At 29.2% G+C, this 21,917-nt stretch overlaps 1 protein-coding gene across 3 annotated transcripts in view; it reads left to right on the forward strand.

Moving 5' to 3' along the window:
• Positions 1-21,917, forward strand: part of LOC142319316 (suppressor of lurcher protein 1-like) — a 1,297,987-nt gene that overhangs the window by 229,694 nt on the left and 1,046,376 nt on the right. For all 3 annotated transcript variants that reach the window (XM_075356472.1, XM_075356462.1, XM_075356483.1), the window contains exon 2: positions 10,221-10,276. In XM_075356472.1, coding sequence (XP_075212587.1) covers positions 10,271-10,276 — 6 coding nt within the window. In that variant the 5' untranslated portion in view covers positions 10,221-10,270. The remainder of the gene's footprint in view (positions 1-10,220; positions 10,277-21,917) is intronic.

The raw sequence follows: 21,917 nt of genomic DNA on the forward strand, positions 1-21,917 counted from the left end.
TTAGCTATCTTGCTTCATAATCCATTTCAGGTAAACTGAGATATCTTGCATTTTCAAATACAAACAGATATATTTTAATTAAAAACATTGTTTTATATACATTCCTCAAAAGATCTATCGTGAATAAATTTTTTTTGTAATATCTCTCAAAAATAGGTAGCGAAGGGGGCCAACACAGGCTGACCTTTCCTGAGAAAGTTCGGCCTGAGTCTGTTCAGGACTGCACAGTTACATTACGCTGATAAGTCGCTAATGACATTTATTGTTGATGCGACTTTAAATAAAAATATTAAAAAAGTAAACTCAAATAGAATAACAATTAAACAGATAAATTAAATTACTTAAATAAAACTTCTGCACCTACAACTTACAGTGAAAATATTTCTAACATTTATAAAATATATTGCAGTTATAAATTAACTATGAAATATGTGGTAAACGATTAAGTGAAATACGGTACTCTATAAAATAAATCCATCGTTAAATATCCATAACAAAGCAGGAATTTTTAAAATAAAATGTGTAAACACTGCTAAAAAATGTATTATGTTTTAACCAGCAGAGGTTTTAAAAAGTTACTAACATTTATATGCATATAAATAGATAAACAAAAATCCAATTATCCAAATCGTATTAAACATCATAACAGATTTTAAACAATAGAAAATCATTCGATACTGGAAGTATAATAAAATAATTTGAAATACAAGATCCTTGAAAAATTATAATTTTAAAAATAAATTAATTGAAATATAATAATTAATTAAATTTTATAGTTTTATACTGGATCAAAAAAATATATATAATTTATCACTTAAAGCTAAAATTACAATCAAATAAATCTGTGAAATAATAAGTATAATTTCCACCAATATTTTCAAATAATAGCAGTAGGTGAACATTTGTTTTGTTTTTTTTTTTTCAAATAGATGAAATGTTTTATATTTAAATATAGATCTCTTTTTCCTCACATTTAAAAATAATCTGTAATATTTTTAATGCTTTTTATAAATAAAGTCATTCGATCAAATAGCAATCGTTAAGAAAAATCAACATGAGTGTAAATGGCAATTGAGAAAAAACGTTTCAGATGTGAAAAGATATTAAATATAACATACTTTTAAGTATAGACAGATTTATAAAATTCTTTGAGTCCATTAGTGTTGATCAGAAATTTTCAATTTCCTGTTTTAAATTGATCAGAATTACTACGCTTCTACGTTCGCACGTACCAACAATATATTCATAAAAGTATCTGAGAATTATGATATTATGTCAATTTTAAAATTCACTTCTTATTATTATCCAAATTACTAAATCAGCGTCGTATTATATCATATAATAAAAATTAAACTTGTTATGATTATTCTTCTCCGTAACGTAGTTTGTGAAGTCAAAACCATGTCGGAAGCAAAAAAAAAGAAACGGCAGTAGAGTTCGGAATATACTAAATAGAAATTTATCGAAAATCCCACAAATCCATCATCGCCAATGTGCCTTATTTGCCCAAAGACGTTTTCAAAAGAAGCGATGAAACCTTCAAGGCTAAAGATCATTTAATGAAACGCACTCAGATAAGAAAAATAAAGATGTAGTCTATTTTAAAAACCTAGAAAAGAAGTACGTAGATCAGCCAACTGTGCATCATAACCCTTTTTAACGGCTTCCAAGCAAGATAATGAAGACGTCCATCTTCGTAAAATATCTCATTGTCAATTGGTAAAACAAGCAAACCACACTATTGGGGAAGATTTAATTTTACCGGCAGTAAAAGAAGTAACAACCACTGTGCTTCATAAACCAGCGGCAGATATTATCCGAAAAATTCCTTTGAGCAATAATTCTGTGCAAAGACGAATTCATGAGATGGCTGAAAACATCGAAGAATCATTATGCAATCATCTAAAGAATTGCCAATTTTCAATTCAGTTGGATGAGTTCACTGTACCAACTAATGAATCATTGTTGTTGTCATACATGAGGTTTATCAAAGGTGAGAAAATATGTCAAGAACTATTATCTGCTAGAAATTTAGAGACAAATGTAAAGGGAGAGACCATATATAATACACTGGAAACGTTTTGTGACGAAAACAAAGTTTTTTAAAGAATATTATGTTTATCCTACTACTGATGGCGCTCCGGCTATGACAAGGCGTCACAAAGGTTTGGTAGAGTACATGAAAAAAAGAGTTCCAGATGTGCTTGCTGTACATTGCGTCATTCATCGTCAACATTTAGTTACGAGAAACCTGAGTGAACGCCTGCGTACATCACTGAAATATGTTATCAGAGCAATTAATAAAATCAAAAGCAACCCACTAAATGACAGATTATTTAGTCAGCAATGCGTTGCCAATGATGAAGATTTCAACTGCTTGCTGTTTCACACAGAAGTACTCTGGCTGTGAAAAGTACTTGTCTGATTCGATTTTACATTTTGTTTAACTCTGATAAACAGAATGTCAAAGATAGAGATGCGCGATAACCTTATTACATCAGAGAATGATACTGCCTATTTTACAGACCTATATTAATTGTTTAATGGTGTTTAATCTTCAACTTCAAGGCGACGACTTGAACTTGATTAAAACAAAAAAATGTCGTTACTGCTTTGCTAGTCAAACTGCTATTAAACGAGAGAAATATTGGCAGACGTGAATTTAATAACTTGCCTAATTTATCAGCAGTATCCATCAACAACGATGACTTACTTATTTACTACCAAAATTTGGAGAAACTTCACGGTGATTTTAAAGAACGATTCCAGTACATTTTAAAGATGAACTTACCAGACTGGATGTTGGATCCTTTTTCAAATGTCAATGCAGCAGGATCATCCCAGTTAGAACAACTTATAGAACTGACAACAAACGAAGAAATAAAAATACAATTCAAAAATGGCTACCAAGAACTTTGGCTGCAAAAGCCAATCTCGCAGCTGTACCTTGGATTATTGTCGATTGTTCAACGATTTCTGATAGCATTTTTACCGTCGTATTTGGCTGAAGGCGGATTTAGTGCTGTAGCAACGTTGGTAACCTAAAAGATAAATCGGTTGCATGTTACTAAACGCGGCGACTTACGGTTGTTTTTAAGTAAATTTGAGCCTGATATTTTCAAACTCGTTTAAGTGCATCAGATTCATCCTTCAAATTAATGCAAGTGTATTTTTTCAAATGAAAGCTTTGTTTTAATTATTCTATTGTTATATTGAATATGCTACCATTATTGCTGTTATATAATCATTTAGACACAATTGTAATATTTTTGAAAGCAATTTTAATAAAAATACTTCCGAAGATTATTAAGTATGCGTTTAATTGCTCTCATTTAAAATGTAAGTTTCAACTCAGAAATACGATATGCAACGTTTAAAAATAATAATTGCTGTTTATAAGATGCACTCTTAAAAAACAGCAATTCAACAATTATTTTTAACAGATGATAAGTTTAAACATTTTGGAAGACGCTAGAAAACCTTTGATTCTCAATGTGAGCGGTGAGCGAAAAATTTGAGAATCAATGTTATGAGTCGAAATATAATTGAAAATGGTCTCCCGTAACTTCTCGCAGAATGTTATTCACCAAGTCAGGCGTTACAGATTGGCACACAGTTTTGATGTGCTTTCGCAGATGGTTTTTGTCCCTGATCTTGACTATGTAAACATGGTATTTTACACAACTCAATACGACACTATTCATTGATTATAAATCCGGGGATCGTGGAGCCCATTCCACTCGACCTCAACGACCGATTCACCGGGGGAATTATTCATCTAGCCAATCACGAACTTGTGTACCATAGTGCGGGGATGCACAGTCCTACATGAACCGTTTTGGTTTTCCAGAACCCAGAAATCCAAATTGGGTAGTAATTCATTTGCCAAGAAAATTTCGCCAACTGTTCCGTCAAATAAGTAGGGGCCAATGATTCTGTCTTTCCATAAACCACACCAAACAAGGACCCGATCGGCTCCTTGCTTTTTACTGTCGAAAAACCAGTAAGAGTTAGTTTCGGACCAATACCATAAGTTATGTCGGTTCACCTCACCATTTAAATAAAAGTTGGCTTCGTCAAAGAACATAACTTCAGGCAAAAACTCTGGGTTTTCCTTCAACTGGGTCAAAAACCAATTGCACATTTCCATACAGTGATCAGGATCGTCTTCTCACTTGTGGTGTGACACTTATAACTTGTACAGATGATACTTGGTTTTTTGCAAGATCCTCCATACTGTTGACCGAGAAAAACCCACTTCCAAGCTTGTTCAGCGAATTGATTTTTTCGGATATGCCCCCTTTTTACAGATTTTTTTTGGACTTGATAACTTCGCCAAAACGCCTTATAGTACCTCTTCTGAAGTGCTCGGAGGTTCAGATCTTTTAACATTAGCAATACTACCTGTAGCCTTCAACTTTTCTAGCAGTCGCTAACCGTTTTTGTGACGCTGGTTCTCGCTAAGGATTAAATTCAACTGTAACTTGTCTATGAGAGAATCCTTCTCTTCCACAGAGGAGGATAATCTCTACCCGGTCTTCAGTGATCAACATCTTTCAGTCCTGCTGTTAGAAAACAGAACAAAATCCCTTTAGTGCGGCACTTTTGGAATAACGCTATTTTCGTTTATAAGTAGCATAAAATCTTTGATTTCTTCTAGGAATTTATCTACTGGCAAATTATAGATTAATTCTACAATTAAAAAGTATTAAATTTATTATTAAACAATAAGTAATTATTCGTTACATTAGATTAATATACATTAATTAAGGAAAATACTGTCCATACGAAAAACAAATTTAGCTTTTGAATAAAAATAAGAAAAGAAACAAAGAAAAACAATGTAAAGATAGTGATGCGGAGTGTGAATTAAGCTTTTTTGGAAAAGGAAAATAAAACTATTAATTCATTAATTCTTGTGGGAAACAAGAAACAATACTTAGAAACCAGAATGTCAGTACGCTGTAAAATTTCAATATCAAGCAATAATGATGAAGAAAAAAATCTGAGGTGAATACAACATGACTTCCTTGTACGCTTATTAAATTATATATACACATTTCTTGCTGCACTTCATTTAAACTTATTTCATTTGAAAATGACTTACGATGCTACAATTCTTTAATAAAGTGGATAGTTACACAACTGCTAAAATATTAGTTTTCATTAACATCAAATATTTATACGATTATTAATTCAACAGTCTTACATGAAATATTAGGATAAGTAAAAGTCCCTTTATTACTCTTTAAATAAGTTTTATATCTATCTAATACTATGTTTTTTAAAATTATTATGATTTAAATTATTATTATGGTTAACAAAAGGAAAACAACAACGAAACGGGAGAAGGTTACTAATTTTTATAGCGATATTTATTATCAGGTAGACTGAAACAAATCCATAAATTAAAAAAAAAATGTATTTGTACAGGAGAAATGGAGAACCAAGTATTAGCTATTCACACATATCATATATTTCATCATCATTATAAATATAGCCTGAATGAATGTATGTCGGAATGTATGTATATAATCAATCATTAAATTCAATGAAAATAAAAACAAAACTGGGAAAGGTTGCTATATTTTTAGTTTACATTTATAACATGTATTTACTGGGTTTAAAATGAAATTGGGGTTGTAGGGTTTTTGTCTTTGTCTATTTATTCTTAATTTATAACACTTCTTACGACAGCTCATGAATTTTGAGTAGGTTTCACATCTCGTCTATCCTTACGTTTCAAAAAATGACGTTTAAACGTTTAGGTAAAATTTCAGAATAATGAGCACTGGTTGTTCCACCATTAGACTGGATAGGCATTAAAGAGGCTGAACAACTAGATGTTACAATAATCCCAAATACAAAATTTCACTATTCTACGGCTAATTGTTATTGAGAATGTGTAAAAGGTAAAATAAGATAGGCTTTGGAAATACGATTATTCTAATATACTAAGATTATGCTCAATGCTTAAAAAAAAAAATAGTATTTTGTAAGCAAATTATTTCTAAAAGAAAATAACTGTAGTGACCTTTTTCTAAAAAAGTTAAATCATTATAATGCACCTAAGATATTTACTGTAGCTAACAAGGGAAAGGCACGAGCTTTGAGACACCGATTTGAATTATATTGCGTGTGTGAATAGTATACTGTTTATTTGTCCTTATCACGAAATACTAACACTCAATATAAAATTAAACTCAAGAAAAATGAACCAAAAGTGTCCTTAGCATTTTATATTGTAATTTTCATTCACGTCGCTCAAGTAGATATGTAGTTTAAGTGAGAACGTGTCGGTTCCGAACCGTAACTGCCTTCCCCTTCTAAGACCCAAATAATTCATTAATGAAAATTTTATTTGGCTCTAACTCTGGAACCAATGAAAATAAGACCACAAACGACATCGTTGAAAAGATCTCAACGAGTCCATATTACTGCAGTTAAGAAAAAGTTCAAATTCCAGATGTTTCAAAATTGAAACCCCGCTTTATTTGGAGATCTGACTGTATACACAATTTTGGCTAGGTCCATTGCAAACAAAGGCACTACTAGATGTTACAAAAGTTGTAAATACAAACTTTTAACATTCTACGACTAATCGTTTTTGGTTATGCGAGATACATATGTACGTACGTACAGACGTCACGCCGAAACTAGTCAACATGGATTCAGGGATGGTCAAAATGGATATTTCCGTTAGAATATGAAAACCGAAATTTACCGCGATTACAATACTTCCTTTATTTCGTACAAGGAAGTTAAAAAAGAAAAATATCCTAAAATCATCGTTAATACTTTTCTCCTAAAAAACTGTTAATACTTTATAAAATCTTCCATGAACATGTTTTAAAAGCAGGACATCTAGAAAAAAGTTTTCCATATAACGATAAAAAAATCACCTAAATCAATTATTTCGTCAACCAATTTAGTGGTTTCATCACGCTATTCATTAGATCTGTTTACTTATTCTATTTAAATTTAAAAAAGATTCTGCATTTTATTGGAAAATATTTTATACATCAACTTCTAAACTATATAAACTTCAGAATTTACTTCAGAACTTTAAAAGTTAATTGAGTTACATATATAGACAATAAAACTTTGATGCTGATCATTAGCTAGTAGGAGTTTGATAGAGTAGCTTGTATGATAGATTAGTATTAAATAATATTGTATAATGTGTCAAAATGACACAGCTTCTTTCCTAACTTAATAAAATTGCAATTGAAATATAAATAACGGTTTAAATCTATATTTTTAGTTACTGGTAATAAAAAAAAAAAATATTTTTAATCAACATCACTTAATTCTAATTTAAAACATTTCTTTTATGCTATTTAATAACTTTTTTTTAGACCACCGCATGTTAAATTTTCTAAATATGGATTACATAATCATATTTGTCGACCTGTGAAATTGTTTTGTCCACATGTCCATCACTTTAAATTACATCATTAAAAATTGTAACCCCCCAAAAAAAAACCCAAAAATATTGCTCTTACGAGTACGTAATCCAATACTACAAATTTTTTAACAAAAAACCCAAAATAAACGACTGTTTAATATTAATACTCGATCGCTAAATAAAGAAAGTTCTTATAAATTAAAAAAAAAATGATAGACTTGAAGGAAAATAGTTAACTAAAACAATGGATACTAAACTATTCAAATTGACCCAAGCGCTATGGATAAATAACAGACAAAATGGATCTCAAATCATCATTCCTTTTGAGAAAAGTAGCAAAGAAGCAACTTCTGAGAACTAACGGGTCCTAGCGCAGAACACAAAAAGTAGAATACTTACCATAGAATATGTTAACATAAAATACCTATCAGTATATTAATTTCAATTATTTAAACTCGACTTACCTGGGTAATGTTCTATTCGTCGTGTGAAATTTTTGTCAAATTAAGAATTCGATTAGTGGATGGGTAGATTTAAAACGCAACCGAAAGAAATTACCTACCCCCACTTCATGGAGATATTAGTCCCAAACCTTTACCAAACATTATCTCACATATACTAGTTTCTCAAAAAAATATCATTAAAACCGGTTTAACCAGAGGTTAAACCGAAGGTTGTTAAGTTTCAAACAGACCAACGTCATAAGTATGAACGTACGTTCATCATTACCTCCCAATTTGGTTTTGTTTTTTTGGAGCCCCTGAGACACGAAAAGTCTTGAATTGCAAAAGTAATCCATACCTCTTTTTTTACTACTACCTACCATACTTTCCTTCTTACGACATAAATGTAACGATATGATGCCAGGAAAGTAAAATATTTAAAATATGATATTGATTTCTTTCTATAATAACATGACAAACATAGGCATAGCAAAGATTTTGTAGAACAATATTGCCGCCCTGACAAATTTTTTTAATATCTACGTATTTTACGCTTAAGCTACAGGTGAGGTTTCTAGTGTATTTACATTGCTTGATTATTAATTTGAAATTATTATATGTATACATATATTTCAAATACATTAATTTACGTCATTATATGTTTATTTTATTAGCTTTACATTTATTTACATAGAATCAAATGTTAAACTAGAATGATGTCTCTCTCATATCTGTATACGCTGAAAGATCGGTGGGTGAAAAATTATTGCGTTATTGTATAATATAAATTAATTATTATTAATTTAATTATTGTACTAGAAAATCATTTCTACATATATGTAGAAATTAAATTATAAATTTAGAATTTTTTAAAATATGTATTGTTAAAAAAAATGTATAGTAAGAAAATAAAAACAAGGCAAAACTTAAAGATTAATATAATTTCTGATAAAATCAATCAAAATATCAATATCCAGTCGTAGAATTACAGCAAAGCAGTCAACTAATTATCCTTTATACTGTGCTTACAAACAAACTACTACAATTATATCTTTCATAAAACAAATTTATCCGTTTTCCTTTACGTAGAAATTATGTTAGCTTGTGCTAGTTAATGATAAGTAACCTGAAATTTTATTAGCTTTGTGAAAGTTAAAAAAAATTATCTTTACATAAATAAATCTCTCATTATTTTTTGTAATTAAGTTCATTGATTTTTGGGGATTTTAATTCACGAAGCTACTTATAATTAAAATCATTTAATTTTTCTTTTTTTTTCTTTATTTTTCTGTTATTAATTTTACATTAACAAAAATATTAAATTTTGTTCACGTTACATTACATTAAATTAACAATTTTTTCTGTAGATTTTTAGCTTGAAAATAATTATATTATATTACGCAATATTGTTTTTAATCCAAATTTTCAAAACTAAAATAAAATTGTGTAATTCAGTGGAGCGTTTTCATATTAAGTTAAATTTTGGTAAGTTATAGAACAAATTCGTCTAACGTAAAATTCAACTTGCAGAAAGACATCCAGAAAGTAACCCCTGGTATAAATAACTGAATACCGTGTTTAGTTAATTTGATTAAGAATATTTTTTTACCTTATACCACGTGGTTAATTTTTTTTACGTAAAAGAAATATATTTGTAATAATATTCTCGGAGTTATATTATCTAAATTGAATATTACATACATATTCAAAGAAAAATAATTGCGGTTTGTATGGCCACAGATAAAACCTCAATTATGGACTTCAACGTTGAATGTATAAACAAAACTGTATTCTTATTTTCATTTCAAAAAGAAAATAAACGTACAAATTTTTGGAGAAAACGTTTGGTGACTGGGTATGTAATCGGAAAAATAATATCACTACAGTCGAAATATGCGTTGCAAGTTATTCACCAGTGTATGAATTTATAATCCTAAATCTATAACTTACATGAGAGAGAAAGAGTTAGAGAGTGTATTGCATGTATGCACATTTACTTTTGTACTACGTCATTATATTTATATTAATGTCTTTAGTCACATACATGTAATAAAACGTAAATCATATTTACGACGAACAAGTTTCTATTGCGGCAAACCTTTTGATACATTATAGTTACAGCAGTATATTACCCAACAAAAGCAATTTTAGGTCACATCTCATTTATCTAAAATATTGGGTACATTTTTCAACCTAATTATGTGACATTTTAAAAATATTCTCCATTTTATTACAGAGTAATATTAAAACCTAGTCTACGTATATATATATATATATATATATATATATATATATATATATATATATACATATATTAGTGCCATATTTCTATAAATTTTACAATATTATAAAAATATATAATTTTTCAGATATGAATAAGTGGGCGCCATGACGTCAGCCGTATCCTCCGCATGATGTGATGGAGGTAAGTGATATGGGTTTAAAAATACTAATATTTTTTCACTATTTTTATTTTATTAAAAAATAATTTATTTTACCCAGAAAAAGTTTGCATGGAATTTAATCTTTTATAAATTAGTGAATACAAAATAATAATTTCTTTAAATTGAAAAATGTTTATTTTACAGTTAAAAATTTAGTGCTAGAAAGATTTTTATGAGTTTGCAACAGTGGTAAGATATAGTAAAAAAAGATTTAAATCAGTGATGGTTTGTCGTCAATTTTGATTTATGACTCAGGAAAAGTTTGATTTAAAATTAAAAACAAAAAATGGTGCGGAGGTAGGTGTTCAGGATATTGATTCGCTTAGTTTTTTATTTTACAATAAAAGTAAAAAGGGAAAAAGTAATTAATAGAAAGAGGTCTATTTAAAATGGATAAAACAAAAAAATAAAGAAACATTACTCTTAACTTTCTATTCTTTGCACTAATCTAAAACAATTTTTTGTACAAACTATTTCTTTAAGGTATTATAAGAACGGGGTTGATTTCCAATTCTTATGACATGGTAGGAAGTAAATTTTAACATGTTCAAAAATTCAAGAATTACTTGGAGCCTTATAACTTTTTACATAATTTTATTAAGAAATTGTTAAGGTAAATTTAACTTTTAATATCATTTAAAAGCTGATAAATTGACTTTAATAACAACGGTTGAAGTAAATGTAATAAAAATATTCTGTAAAATTGCAGGAATTGTACAACTTCATTACTTTTAATTGGAATTAAATATCCAGTTCATGCATATCTTTATCTTAAGAAAAAAATTTCAGACAATATTTCGAATTCAGATTGAGAGTGGATAAAATAATCAGATTGATTGCAGCTTTACTAAGTTTTCAACTAATAAAATCTTAACTTAAAAAAAAAAAAAAATGTTAATGATATAAATCGACTAAAACTGTTCTACTAAAGATACTTTTAATTAAACATTAAGATAATATAATCTTGAAAAACTTTTCTCCATTAACAACAAATATAAACCTATTTTTTATTGATGTTTTCCCTCCTCAACTCATCTCAGAGTTGTGTAATTTATCAATTTATAAATTGCATAGTGAATATTCATTTTACTGGCCGATCATATACCCGTATATTATATGCGAGAAATGATTATTTACAAGGATGACCATATGAAGTCAATAGTAAGTAATTCTGAACTATGAAATAGTTTAAATCTTATCTTTCAATCTTTCAGTGATACCTTTCCCCAGCCAGCACATGCGACTTCCTCTGGAAATGGGAGCGCATTGCTTTCTTCAAACACTAGGACCTCCGGAAGGCATATTTTTGTTAGGCTGAAAGGAGCTAGCACCGAAAGGGCTTCAGGTGACGGACTGTAACGGAATCACGCCGGGAGTTCGAAGCTTTTATGCGCCTAGCCTCCCAGTATCACCCCCGGTCAATCACTTGTCTATAAATAAAACACAAAAATCCATAACCACCACTAAATAAATAATGATCCGCCCGATAAGCAAAAGACACAGAAGTAAGGGACATTCGTCCAGGCTCTGCGATTATTAGGAAGATAAAAAACTCCCGCTATCCTTGCGTTCCGATCCGTGATATCTTTTAACAGTTTTTAATATTACAAGAGTCATTAAAAATGATCTTTCCAATTACAATTTTGAATAACTCCGTTTAAGAACACTCAGATACATTAAATTAGCATCAATGGAAAACGAAACTCAAATGGTTTGAGTTAAACCAAAACATTTGGTTCACATCACAAAACATGTGCTCAACGTGAACTCTCTGTGTTACACAGCACACTTCGAGCGTGTAGTCCAATTCCTGCCGTACATGTAACACTGGACTACCCACTAATGCCTCTGTGATGAAAAACGAAGATCTTGGATGATAGGGGGTAAAGGTAACTGGTACACGCGTTGTTTGACAAAACCACAGACTAAAAGTCAAAGGGTGACTTGGAGGCCAATAAGCCACAGCCAGCACGCCCAATTCATCTCTTTGATAGTTGTTTATTCAGTTCACGTAGGACATTTAAATGGAATTGGGGTGTTGCTTCATGCTATGAATTCTGTGGATTTTATACAAAACTCTCACTCACACGTTTCACAACTGCAGTGTTTACTAGTGGACGGGTAGTTGACGTTCGCTTATAGCTGGATTTCCTTGATTTTAAAGTCAGAATACTACTTACGGTTACTAGGCCCACTGGATGTATCTTCACCAAAATTCCTTTTAAAATTACATTACACAGCGATAGATTGGCATACGTGAAAATGCAGCATGCAAAAAGTCTTTCTGTCTTCGTTGACAGCCATTTTCTCTCCTATCACCATCAAAAAATTCAATTACTACACAACAGCTGCACCATTCACTGAAATGTTTTGAGGTTTTTTTTTCACTGGTGCTATTTTCATGTACTTCAGTTTTATTAAACGCGAGTAATTCAGGTTTTAATTCGGAAAGTTCATTTTGACAATATTATTTATTAAATTGATATTTCTCGTCCTTTTATAATTATTCCTATACTTTGTTTTATTTATTTTTTTCACATTACATGTTGATGCTTTTAATACTATTTCTTATTTATGATATAGAAGATGAATTCTTATCTATATTTCATGGAAGATTTCTTTTAAAACATTATTTTCTTTGTTTTTTAACCCGTGTCGAAAGAAAATTAAAAAAAATTTGCTTGTTGCCGTCTGTAGAAGTAAGAGTCTTCAAATTTGTACAATGTATGTTTTGTTTAAAATAGTGTAATTTGGTTTTTAACTATTAAATGCATTCTCAGAGAGAGAGAGAGAGAGAGAGAAAATAAAAAGTTTTTCATTTGATGGAATATAACTTCTAATCACCTCTTCTGAATAAAAAAAAGAAGTAATTTCTTTAATCGTCCTTTCAAAAGTTATGCTGAATACATTCCGACGCGTATGAAATGACGAAAACAATGCATTTTTATTATTAAAATATTAATTATAATTTATCTTTTCCAAGTAAATCAGGTTACTAAATTAAAAAAAAAAAAAAAAAACATTTTAGATGGAAGGGATTCAAAGTCTCCATTCACTAAAGTGTTTATTATATCAAATTTAATAGAACTAATTTTTAGATCAATTATTAATTAATGGTTTTTTTTTTAATGAATTTTAAGATATATTTCGAAACTAGAAATTTGATCATTATTTTTAAGAAATACGAAAAATTTCCATCAGGATTAAAAATATACTTGGAAAATTGTATAACTATATTTCCAGAATTTTCATTTAATACCATAAAAAATTTTTGTTTCCGTTATGAATAAAATACATTTTTAGCAATCTAGAAAAATTCACTAAGCGTAATTATATCTATAAAAATTATAAAGATTCGAAACAAAAATTTTCTTTTAGGTTTATAATTGTTACACAACGATTGCTGTATGAGAACAAAAATAATTACCGTATATCTCTTACAGTATGCGATTTAATGTTATCCGAAGCACTATACGAAATTACAATTATTATTTCATGAAAATTACTCTTTAAGGTTTCAATTTCTCAGTGAGATTAAGACTCCTTAATAAATTATAGAGTTATACAAACAACGTTTCACCTGTATATCTAATCGAAATGTATTAAATACATTAATAAAAATGTTACTGATAATCAAGGATTATGACCTGAAAATCTGCGTAAATATAAACGCAGAATATATAATGCTAAATAAAAAATTATTGTAGTGTTGTTGTTGAACTTTTTATCAGATATTGATTCTTTACGGTTATTGTTCGATAGTAAATTTCAACAGCATTCAGGAAAAATCCAACTAGCGTTATATATACTACCTTAATTTGTTGTTTTATTTTAAAGGTGCTCCTATTGTTTATGAGATGATTAGTTTTAAGAATCTTACTGTTTACATACGACCTGACATTGTTTTATCTCCTGTGTTTTAAATCTATGCTTAGTAATTAGTACTATAGTTAAATATTGGAATACAGTTAAAGTATCGTTTTCTTTAGAGAAAAACGTAATTTTATAAAAAAAGCGCGTAGCATAGATTTTATTTTTAATGATTATTTTTAAATAATCCTATCTTCATTGTATGACAAGTCATTGAAACCGACGTTCTGTTCTTTCTTCATGAGAAGAAGAAAAAAAAATTAAAATTGAATTAATGTCATTGATTTTGATTTTAGGATATCATATTTTTATTTAATTAATTATCATAATATTCTTTTTATTACTCCATGATCAATCACGGAAAACGATTTACCGTTTGGCTTAATACTACATTGAAAAATATACTCGTATATAACGTAATTGATATTATCTTTCTATATCTACATAAAAAAAAAATGATAACTCAGTAGTAGAAGTTTTCTGCCACACGGCTTTTTTCTGGTGCACGGCTCTTTCTTTATTTTTCCTGTTTAGCCTCCGTAATTACCTTTCAGATAATACTTCAGAGGATGATATGTACGAGTTTAAATCAAGTGTAGTCTTGTACAGTACAGTCTCAGTTCACCGTTACCCAATAGATCGTGGATACCGGTGTTCTTTGGTGGTTGGGTTTCAATTACCCACACATCTCAGGAGAGACTGTACTAGACTACACGTCACTTACATGATATGATGATATGTACATTCATACATATCATCCTCATTCATTCTCTGTAGTAATGTAGTAACTGTGGTTCTGGAGACTAAACAGAAAAAGAAAAAAGGCGACAACAGCAGCTATATGTCAGTGCTACACTAGCGTTCCTTGTTGTAAAAGGGAGTTCTAATGACACACTATACTCACTTAGCCACTTGTTTATTTAGAGAATTTTTTGGGCTGGTGTGTGATTTTTCAAAAACTTTTTGGAAATATTAATTTTTAATTAACAAATTTTCCTAAGAAAAATAACTTAATTAGGCGAAATCTCGAGATACTGAGGGTAACCTTGCTCTACAGCCACACCCCCTTGATCTTTTAGGTTGAAAATTTAATGGTATCAATGTCCTATATATCGAAGTAATCTGTCCAAGTTTGGTCAAAATCGGTCAAGTAGTTCTGAAAATATAAGGTGATTTAGATTGCGACAAAAAACACCGAACATACAAACATCCAGAAAAGATCAAGAACATCCGGTTTTTGGGTTCCTTAGGTGTCAAAACGTAAAGATCCGGTGAAAATTTCATATGCCAAAATTGGACCGATTACCATACTTTTTCTTTTTCTAAAGCTATATTCAGGGCGGGAAAGTATAAATTCAAAAAAATTAATTTTATTGTAATATCAGCAAATCGATTAATATGATATTTATACGCTCCAATTATGTAGTTGTATTGCCCATTTTATTCACAGGTATTTACCATACATAGATCTTTTTGGTTTTTATTTCCACTCGATACTCCTGTAAAGCTTTTTTAGATCATTCCCGTCTTTTCCTATTTCTGGTTTACCTTCTTATTACTTACATGGTTTCCTATATTGATCCAGTTTTTCCAGATATCTATAAAACTTGAGTATCCTCCCTATTTTTCTGCTGTTCTTCCTGCTTTTAGATTTCTTGCTGTATTGTTTTCCTTCGTATTTTTCCCTTAATATTTTTATACATTTAATTTTAGATAATTTTCAGCGCTTACATAATCAGATACGTTATCAGTTTACATTATAAAATAAAAAATATAAGTGATATAACGTATCCTTGAAAAATGCTCTGGATTCTTTGTTTGTAAAATATAATTACTTATTACAATTTCGACAAAAGTTCACGACTATGAGTAGATGAAGTTGATTTTAACGTAATTGTTTTTCTTATCAAGAGAGTCCTATTACGTCTAAGGTTTTTAATTTACTCAATTAGTTTAACTAATTATAAATTTTTTATCTACTCATCAGAATAAAAAAAAATTTCATATACAGACTGATTTACGAAAAATTTTTGCGAATTTTTCTGGTCATATTCTATTGTTAAAAATGAAGAATAAGTTCATAAAAACGTAGGTAAAGAAATGCTTTCTTAACTTTAGTATCGTGCTGGCTTCCGTAGCGGGAGTGGTAGCATCTCATTCTTTCATCCGGAGGTCCCGCGTTCGAATCCCGGTCAGGCATGGCGCTTTGTGTCATAAAAATTGTCATTTATCTCATCCTCTGATCTAATACCTAACGGTTGTCCTCAAGTTAAAAAAAAAATAAAAGCAATAATCTTTCCGATTAAAAATATAAAGATATCGATCGCTTGATTTGATTTTTACGTCTCTGTAAAAAATTATCTTTACTTATTATATTAATATTTCTAAAATATTTAATAATTTTACTTTATAATATTAAAAATTTGTTTCCTTTAATACATAATTAAAATCTGCCACAATTTTATGTTTTTTTTTAAATTTCAAAATGTTTACTTTTTTATAAACTTTATTCATTATCAAATTCTATATAAGTTTTGTTTCAAATTTTTATGTGTTTATTAACCTAACAAAATTTAACATTTAGCAAAATTATTTTAGCTAAACATAAACTATTGATTTTGTACCCTATTTTTTGTACTTTACTCTGGATTTCTCGAAACTACCTAAAATACAGTTCTGGGATCTATTTCTTTTTTCAGTGATTTTCTTATATTCGAAATCCTGTGTAGGTCAAATTTAGTAATTGAAAGTGACACAGTTCCCGTTATCCGATCAACCTGAAATTTTGCGCGCACCTTTGGTTTGATGACAGTATAAAGCATATTTGATATCATACTGAATCCAATATGGTGGACATTGTGAAAACATATTTCTTTGTTTATAACGGATAACAAATCATATGTTTCTGTAATTAAGGGTTTGTTGTGGTAGTGAAACGGTTTTGTTAGGATAACAAAATGGATTTGTTACTATAACCTCTCGTTACTGTAAGTTATCTGGTTTTTTACAGCGAAAAACCGATTTGTTATCGTAAGTAAATGAATTTTGTTACTATAACAAAATTATTTGTCATCCCGTCTTTTGTTATTTTTCAGTGCAAAACCATGAAAAACGCAGCGCTAGTAGAGGTAGATAGAATGAAAACAATTATAAACCAATGTGAATGAATTTATGGCATTTGAATGAACAAGTGCGAGCGGGATATTAAAAATTAAAACATAAATAAATTTAAAAAAAAAATTAAAACAACGGTTTTCTTTTAAAACGAAATTACTCTAAAGAGTTGAAAATAATTTGTCGGTGATTATAAGACTAAAATAATACTGAAGAATTCAAGTAGGAGTTTTATAATAATTAATAAAGGTAAAGTTGTGAACGTATATTAAAATGATGAGATAACGTAATATTTTAAGAGCTCACAATGGTTTTCTTTTTACAAATAATGATAATTGTTTTGATTATCTTATAATCACTGAAAATATATTTTCTACTTTTTAGAGCAATTTCTTTTTTAAAAGATAACCATTGTTTAATGTTTTTTTTTTTAAAATTTATTTATTCTATTTTTTGAGCAAGTATTACAATTTGGCTTAATTTTACATGATACTCACTAACAAACAATGTATGAACCTATGTGTACATGAATTTCTTTTTTTATTTTCACCAGTAGAATATCATTTTCGATATATTAATATTTGAAAAAAAAAATCTACTGAATGATTTCAATTGGATTGACATAATTATGTTTTGTTGAAAAAATGGATTTTAAATGGTTATTCTGATTATTATGGTAATCCTGATTTACTAACCATAACTTGTTAAATAGATACCAACTACCCGTAATGAGGAAAATAGTAAACATGCTTTTCTCCGCCGGTGGAAATTTTACGTTTTGAAAAAAGCCACTCGCTTGTTAAAAAATCAGGTGATTTTGGTATACTAAAATTATATGTATTCCGCTTGATTTAACGCTTGATTTATGGTTTTTTTTATTAATTATGGATTTAAAAAAAGACTGAAAAATGCTAACAAAGAAAATATAATCTTAGAATTGTTGAAAAAATTAAGTTTAGAGGTACGTTAAGAATATACTTAAATTACTGATTTTAAAATTACCCGGTAAATACGTACTTTAACAATACTTAATAAAATATAACGCTGAAAAATTTTAAATCTATTCCAGAATTAATTTTTTTAAGTCGACGTATGAGCGTTGCGCTCACATTGATATTTGTTCCTGTTATCTTTGTGCTTACAGTCGATAATTGGAACGCCGTCTAGCAGCCTACGCATGTGTTTAGAATGCGATAAGCAAGTATTGCATTTCTGGCTAGCTGGAAATCTCCAGTAATCAGTTATTTTTATTAGTACTACGTCAGAGTGAGCGTGGCGCTCATAAGGTCGAGTATCGGTGCTAGAATTTTGTCTATGTTCTTCCGATTTTTTTTAGAATTTCGTTAGTTTCATTCTGATTTTCTCTTTTTCTTACCTCTAGACATTTTATTTTATATTTAATTTATAACAAAAGTGTTCAGTTTATTATAATGAACCAAGAACAGCAAATAGTCGCAAAATTAGATGAATTTGAAGATGAGGAGTGTGAAAATCGGTTATTAGCTAATAGGTAGAATGAACTTGATTTAAATGCGTCTGATATTGGTGAAATACATACAGTGAAAGTGAGCAGTCCCCTGACGAAGATGACCCTTTATATCCACCCAGTCATGGACCTTAATACATCGGTCGTGACAATATTGCAACTTGGAATGTTCACACACCTAGTAGGCATAGACGTAGACCACGGAGAAACATTGGCTTTCACCCTCCAGGAGTCAAATCAATCGCTATAAATGTGAGGACAACATTTGAAATAGCGAAACTATTGTTTCCAGATTACCTAAGTGATGAAATAACTCGTCATGCAAACAGTCGACTGAGAATTATCCAACAAAATTATAGTAAAAAGTGCAACGTGATATTTTGTTTATTTTAAGTAATTTGTTAAAAATTATTTATTTTATAGTAAATTTATTAACAAGTAATATATTTAAAAGTAAAAAAAAAAACCTGAACATGGCCAGAAACAAATAAAAATACGACATTAAATATGAGTAATTAAACGAATGTTGATGTGTAGCGCGGCGCTCACACGTCGAGTAACGGCGGGTTTAATAATATGCAAAATTATATTTTATCTTAACATAGAACTACGACTGCGATTATGAGGATATGGAATCTTTGTAAACATATTTCTCGATCAAAATAAAGAAATTTAATCCATCGAATCAATTTAACATTTTTATATGAAGTTCTTAAAAGTACATTTTTTATTTTTTGCGCGATATTTTTCAGTAGGTAAATCTCATGAAAATTGTCATTTTTCTATTTTATCTATATTACATACCAGTGATTTTGTATACAAAGTCTTGTAATTTTTTAATACTTACTTGTATTAATTTATAATATTTAGTTATTAAGCTCTCGGAAATTTTGTACATCATTCTTCTAAAATATACCTAGGTATTATAATTTTTTTTATGAACACAACCAAATTTTTTATAAAATTATCAAGGTTAGTAGTATCAGCAGAATTTTTCCTCTGATACGAGTAAATGTGTTATGCCGTGACGATTTCTCAATTTCTCCAGCCAGCCTTTACTGGCAGAAAATGTATCTGGATCGTTCAAATCTTTGTTAAATTGAATAGTCTTTTCTTGTAAAATAGAGCCGGATACAGGTACCCCAAAGGTGTTCTTCATTGCCTGAACCATAAGGAAACGGCATCATCTAAAGCATCCTGGATAGGCTTCTTCAGCTACATCGTTTATTTAAAAACTTTTCTGGGATTTTTGAATAGTATTCTTAAAATTCTTTTTTGTTCCGTTTCCAGTCACCGATGATTGTTTTTCTGACACCCAACAAATAAGCAGTTTCTTTAATTGATTCTCTGAAATTTAATCTTATAATTGCTTCAAATTTTTTGTCCATTGACATTACTACCCGTTTACGTTTTGTATTATTAATATCTTTGCTACAACCAGCCATTATAACAATAACCATAATATATACAAGTAAACAACACAACACACTACAGCTACTGCACTGTATTACAGAGCAGCAGATACACACTTGAGAAATATAGACCAATCTTTTCGCGTGTAGTAGGTAACAGAAACTAAAGGGAATTTATTGTTTAGCTTGAATACACTGTAAATACACAATGTTAATTACACAATCAATATATTAATGTTAATACACAATCAACTCATTTTCAGTAATAGGCTATAGTAAAATTTGTACATGGAATAAACGGCATCTCGTTTAATTTGTTTTTAGTTTTTCTTTACTTCAGACTTTTTGTGCCCGAGGTTAATTATGGATTTAATGAATGTTCTCTAGCATAGTGAAAAGATGCCATGCCTGAGCGGGATTAGAACCCGCAACCGCCGGATTAAAGGCCAAGACGCTACTCGACCAAAGCGGCCGGTCATCTCGGTTAAAAGAGACCTCGGTTAAGTGAGGCCCTACTTTATCTATATGTATATATAACCAAACCATTGTATTAAAAAAACCAAGTCAAATTTGTTTTGAAAGTTGTGTCAAATGTTTGATGGTACAAAATATTTGCTCTTTTATTTAGTAGAAGTGCTCTGAAAAAATTTAAATAGTTGGTATTCTAAATAAAAAGAACTTTGTGAAATAGATGGATTTTCTACGTAATGTTTTAATAGTAAAAAGACAATATTTAAACAATCTAATTTTTAATATTTAAATAAGCAGATATTTTTTTTTTGCAAATTCTTTGAGTATTTGTAAAAATTTCAGTGATTATAAATTAAATAGTGTTTGCTTTAAGTTTGAGGTTTATATTATCAGTTTGTTTTGCCTCTGCATTCATTTGGTATTAGATGTACAATAAATGTTTATCAATCGGAATTTAGATTTATGTAATTTATGAATTTACTTTTATGTTATATATAATTCTGAATTTTCACAAGTCTAGGTCTACTTTTAAGTAACTTTTATTTTTTCTGTTAATAAAAGATCGATTCTCTACTTATGTATTGTTGAATTTTATTTATATTAGAATAATAACGTGCGTAGTGCTGCAGTTGTATATAACGCGGGTCTTGTGCTGGGTTAAATTAACTATTATCCATTTTATTAATAAACATTTCTGTAATGATAATCTGTTTTTTCCCATTTATTTCTTATATCTTTTAGCATAGAAATAACCTTTAGTCATCATGAATTATAGACTATTTTTATGTTATTATCAAAACAATCTCATTATCATACTTCAATTTCATTTAAAAAAATAAATTTAGTAAAAGTCAGTAATTATTTTATTCAAAGCATATCTGATTTAATTACGTACAATAACAAAAGTATGGATCTCCAATTTAAATTAAAACGAAACTGAATCTGAGAATTCAGATAAACGATAACGAGAATTCTAAGTTAAAGTATCTTACTGCATACTGCACGTAGGATTTATGTTGCATCCGATGAGTATGAGTCTTAAATAACTCGCTTCATATTAATATGAAAAATACTATGGAATTTTATCTATTTACTGTTGAATTCACTTTTCTCTTATTTTAATTTCAACGATGAAAATTTCTTTCAGAAATAAAGAAAAATTAAATTAACATTTTTATGACAATACTTTTTAATTTAAAACAACTATATGTCTTGTAAAACATAAAAATAAAAAGTTCTTAAAATCTCGCAATTGCTAATTTATATTTG

Source organism: Lycorma delicatula, chromosome 1 (genome assembly GCF_047948215.1).
Source record: "Lycorma delicatula isolate Av1 chromosome 1, ASM4794821v1, whole genome shotgun sequence".
Lineage (NCBI taxonomy): Eukaryota > Metazoa > Arthropoda > Insecta > Hemiptera > Fulgoridae > Lycorma > Lycorma delicatula.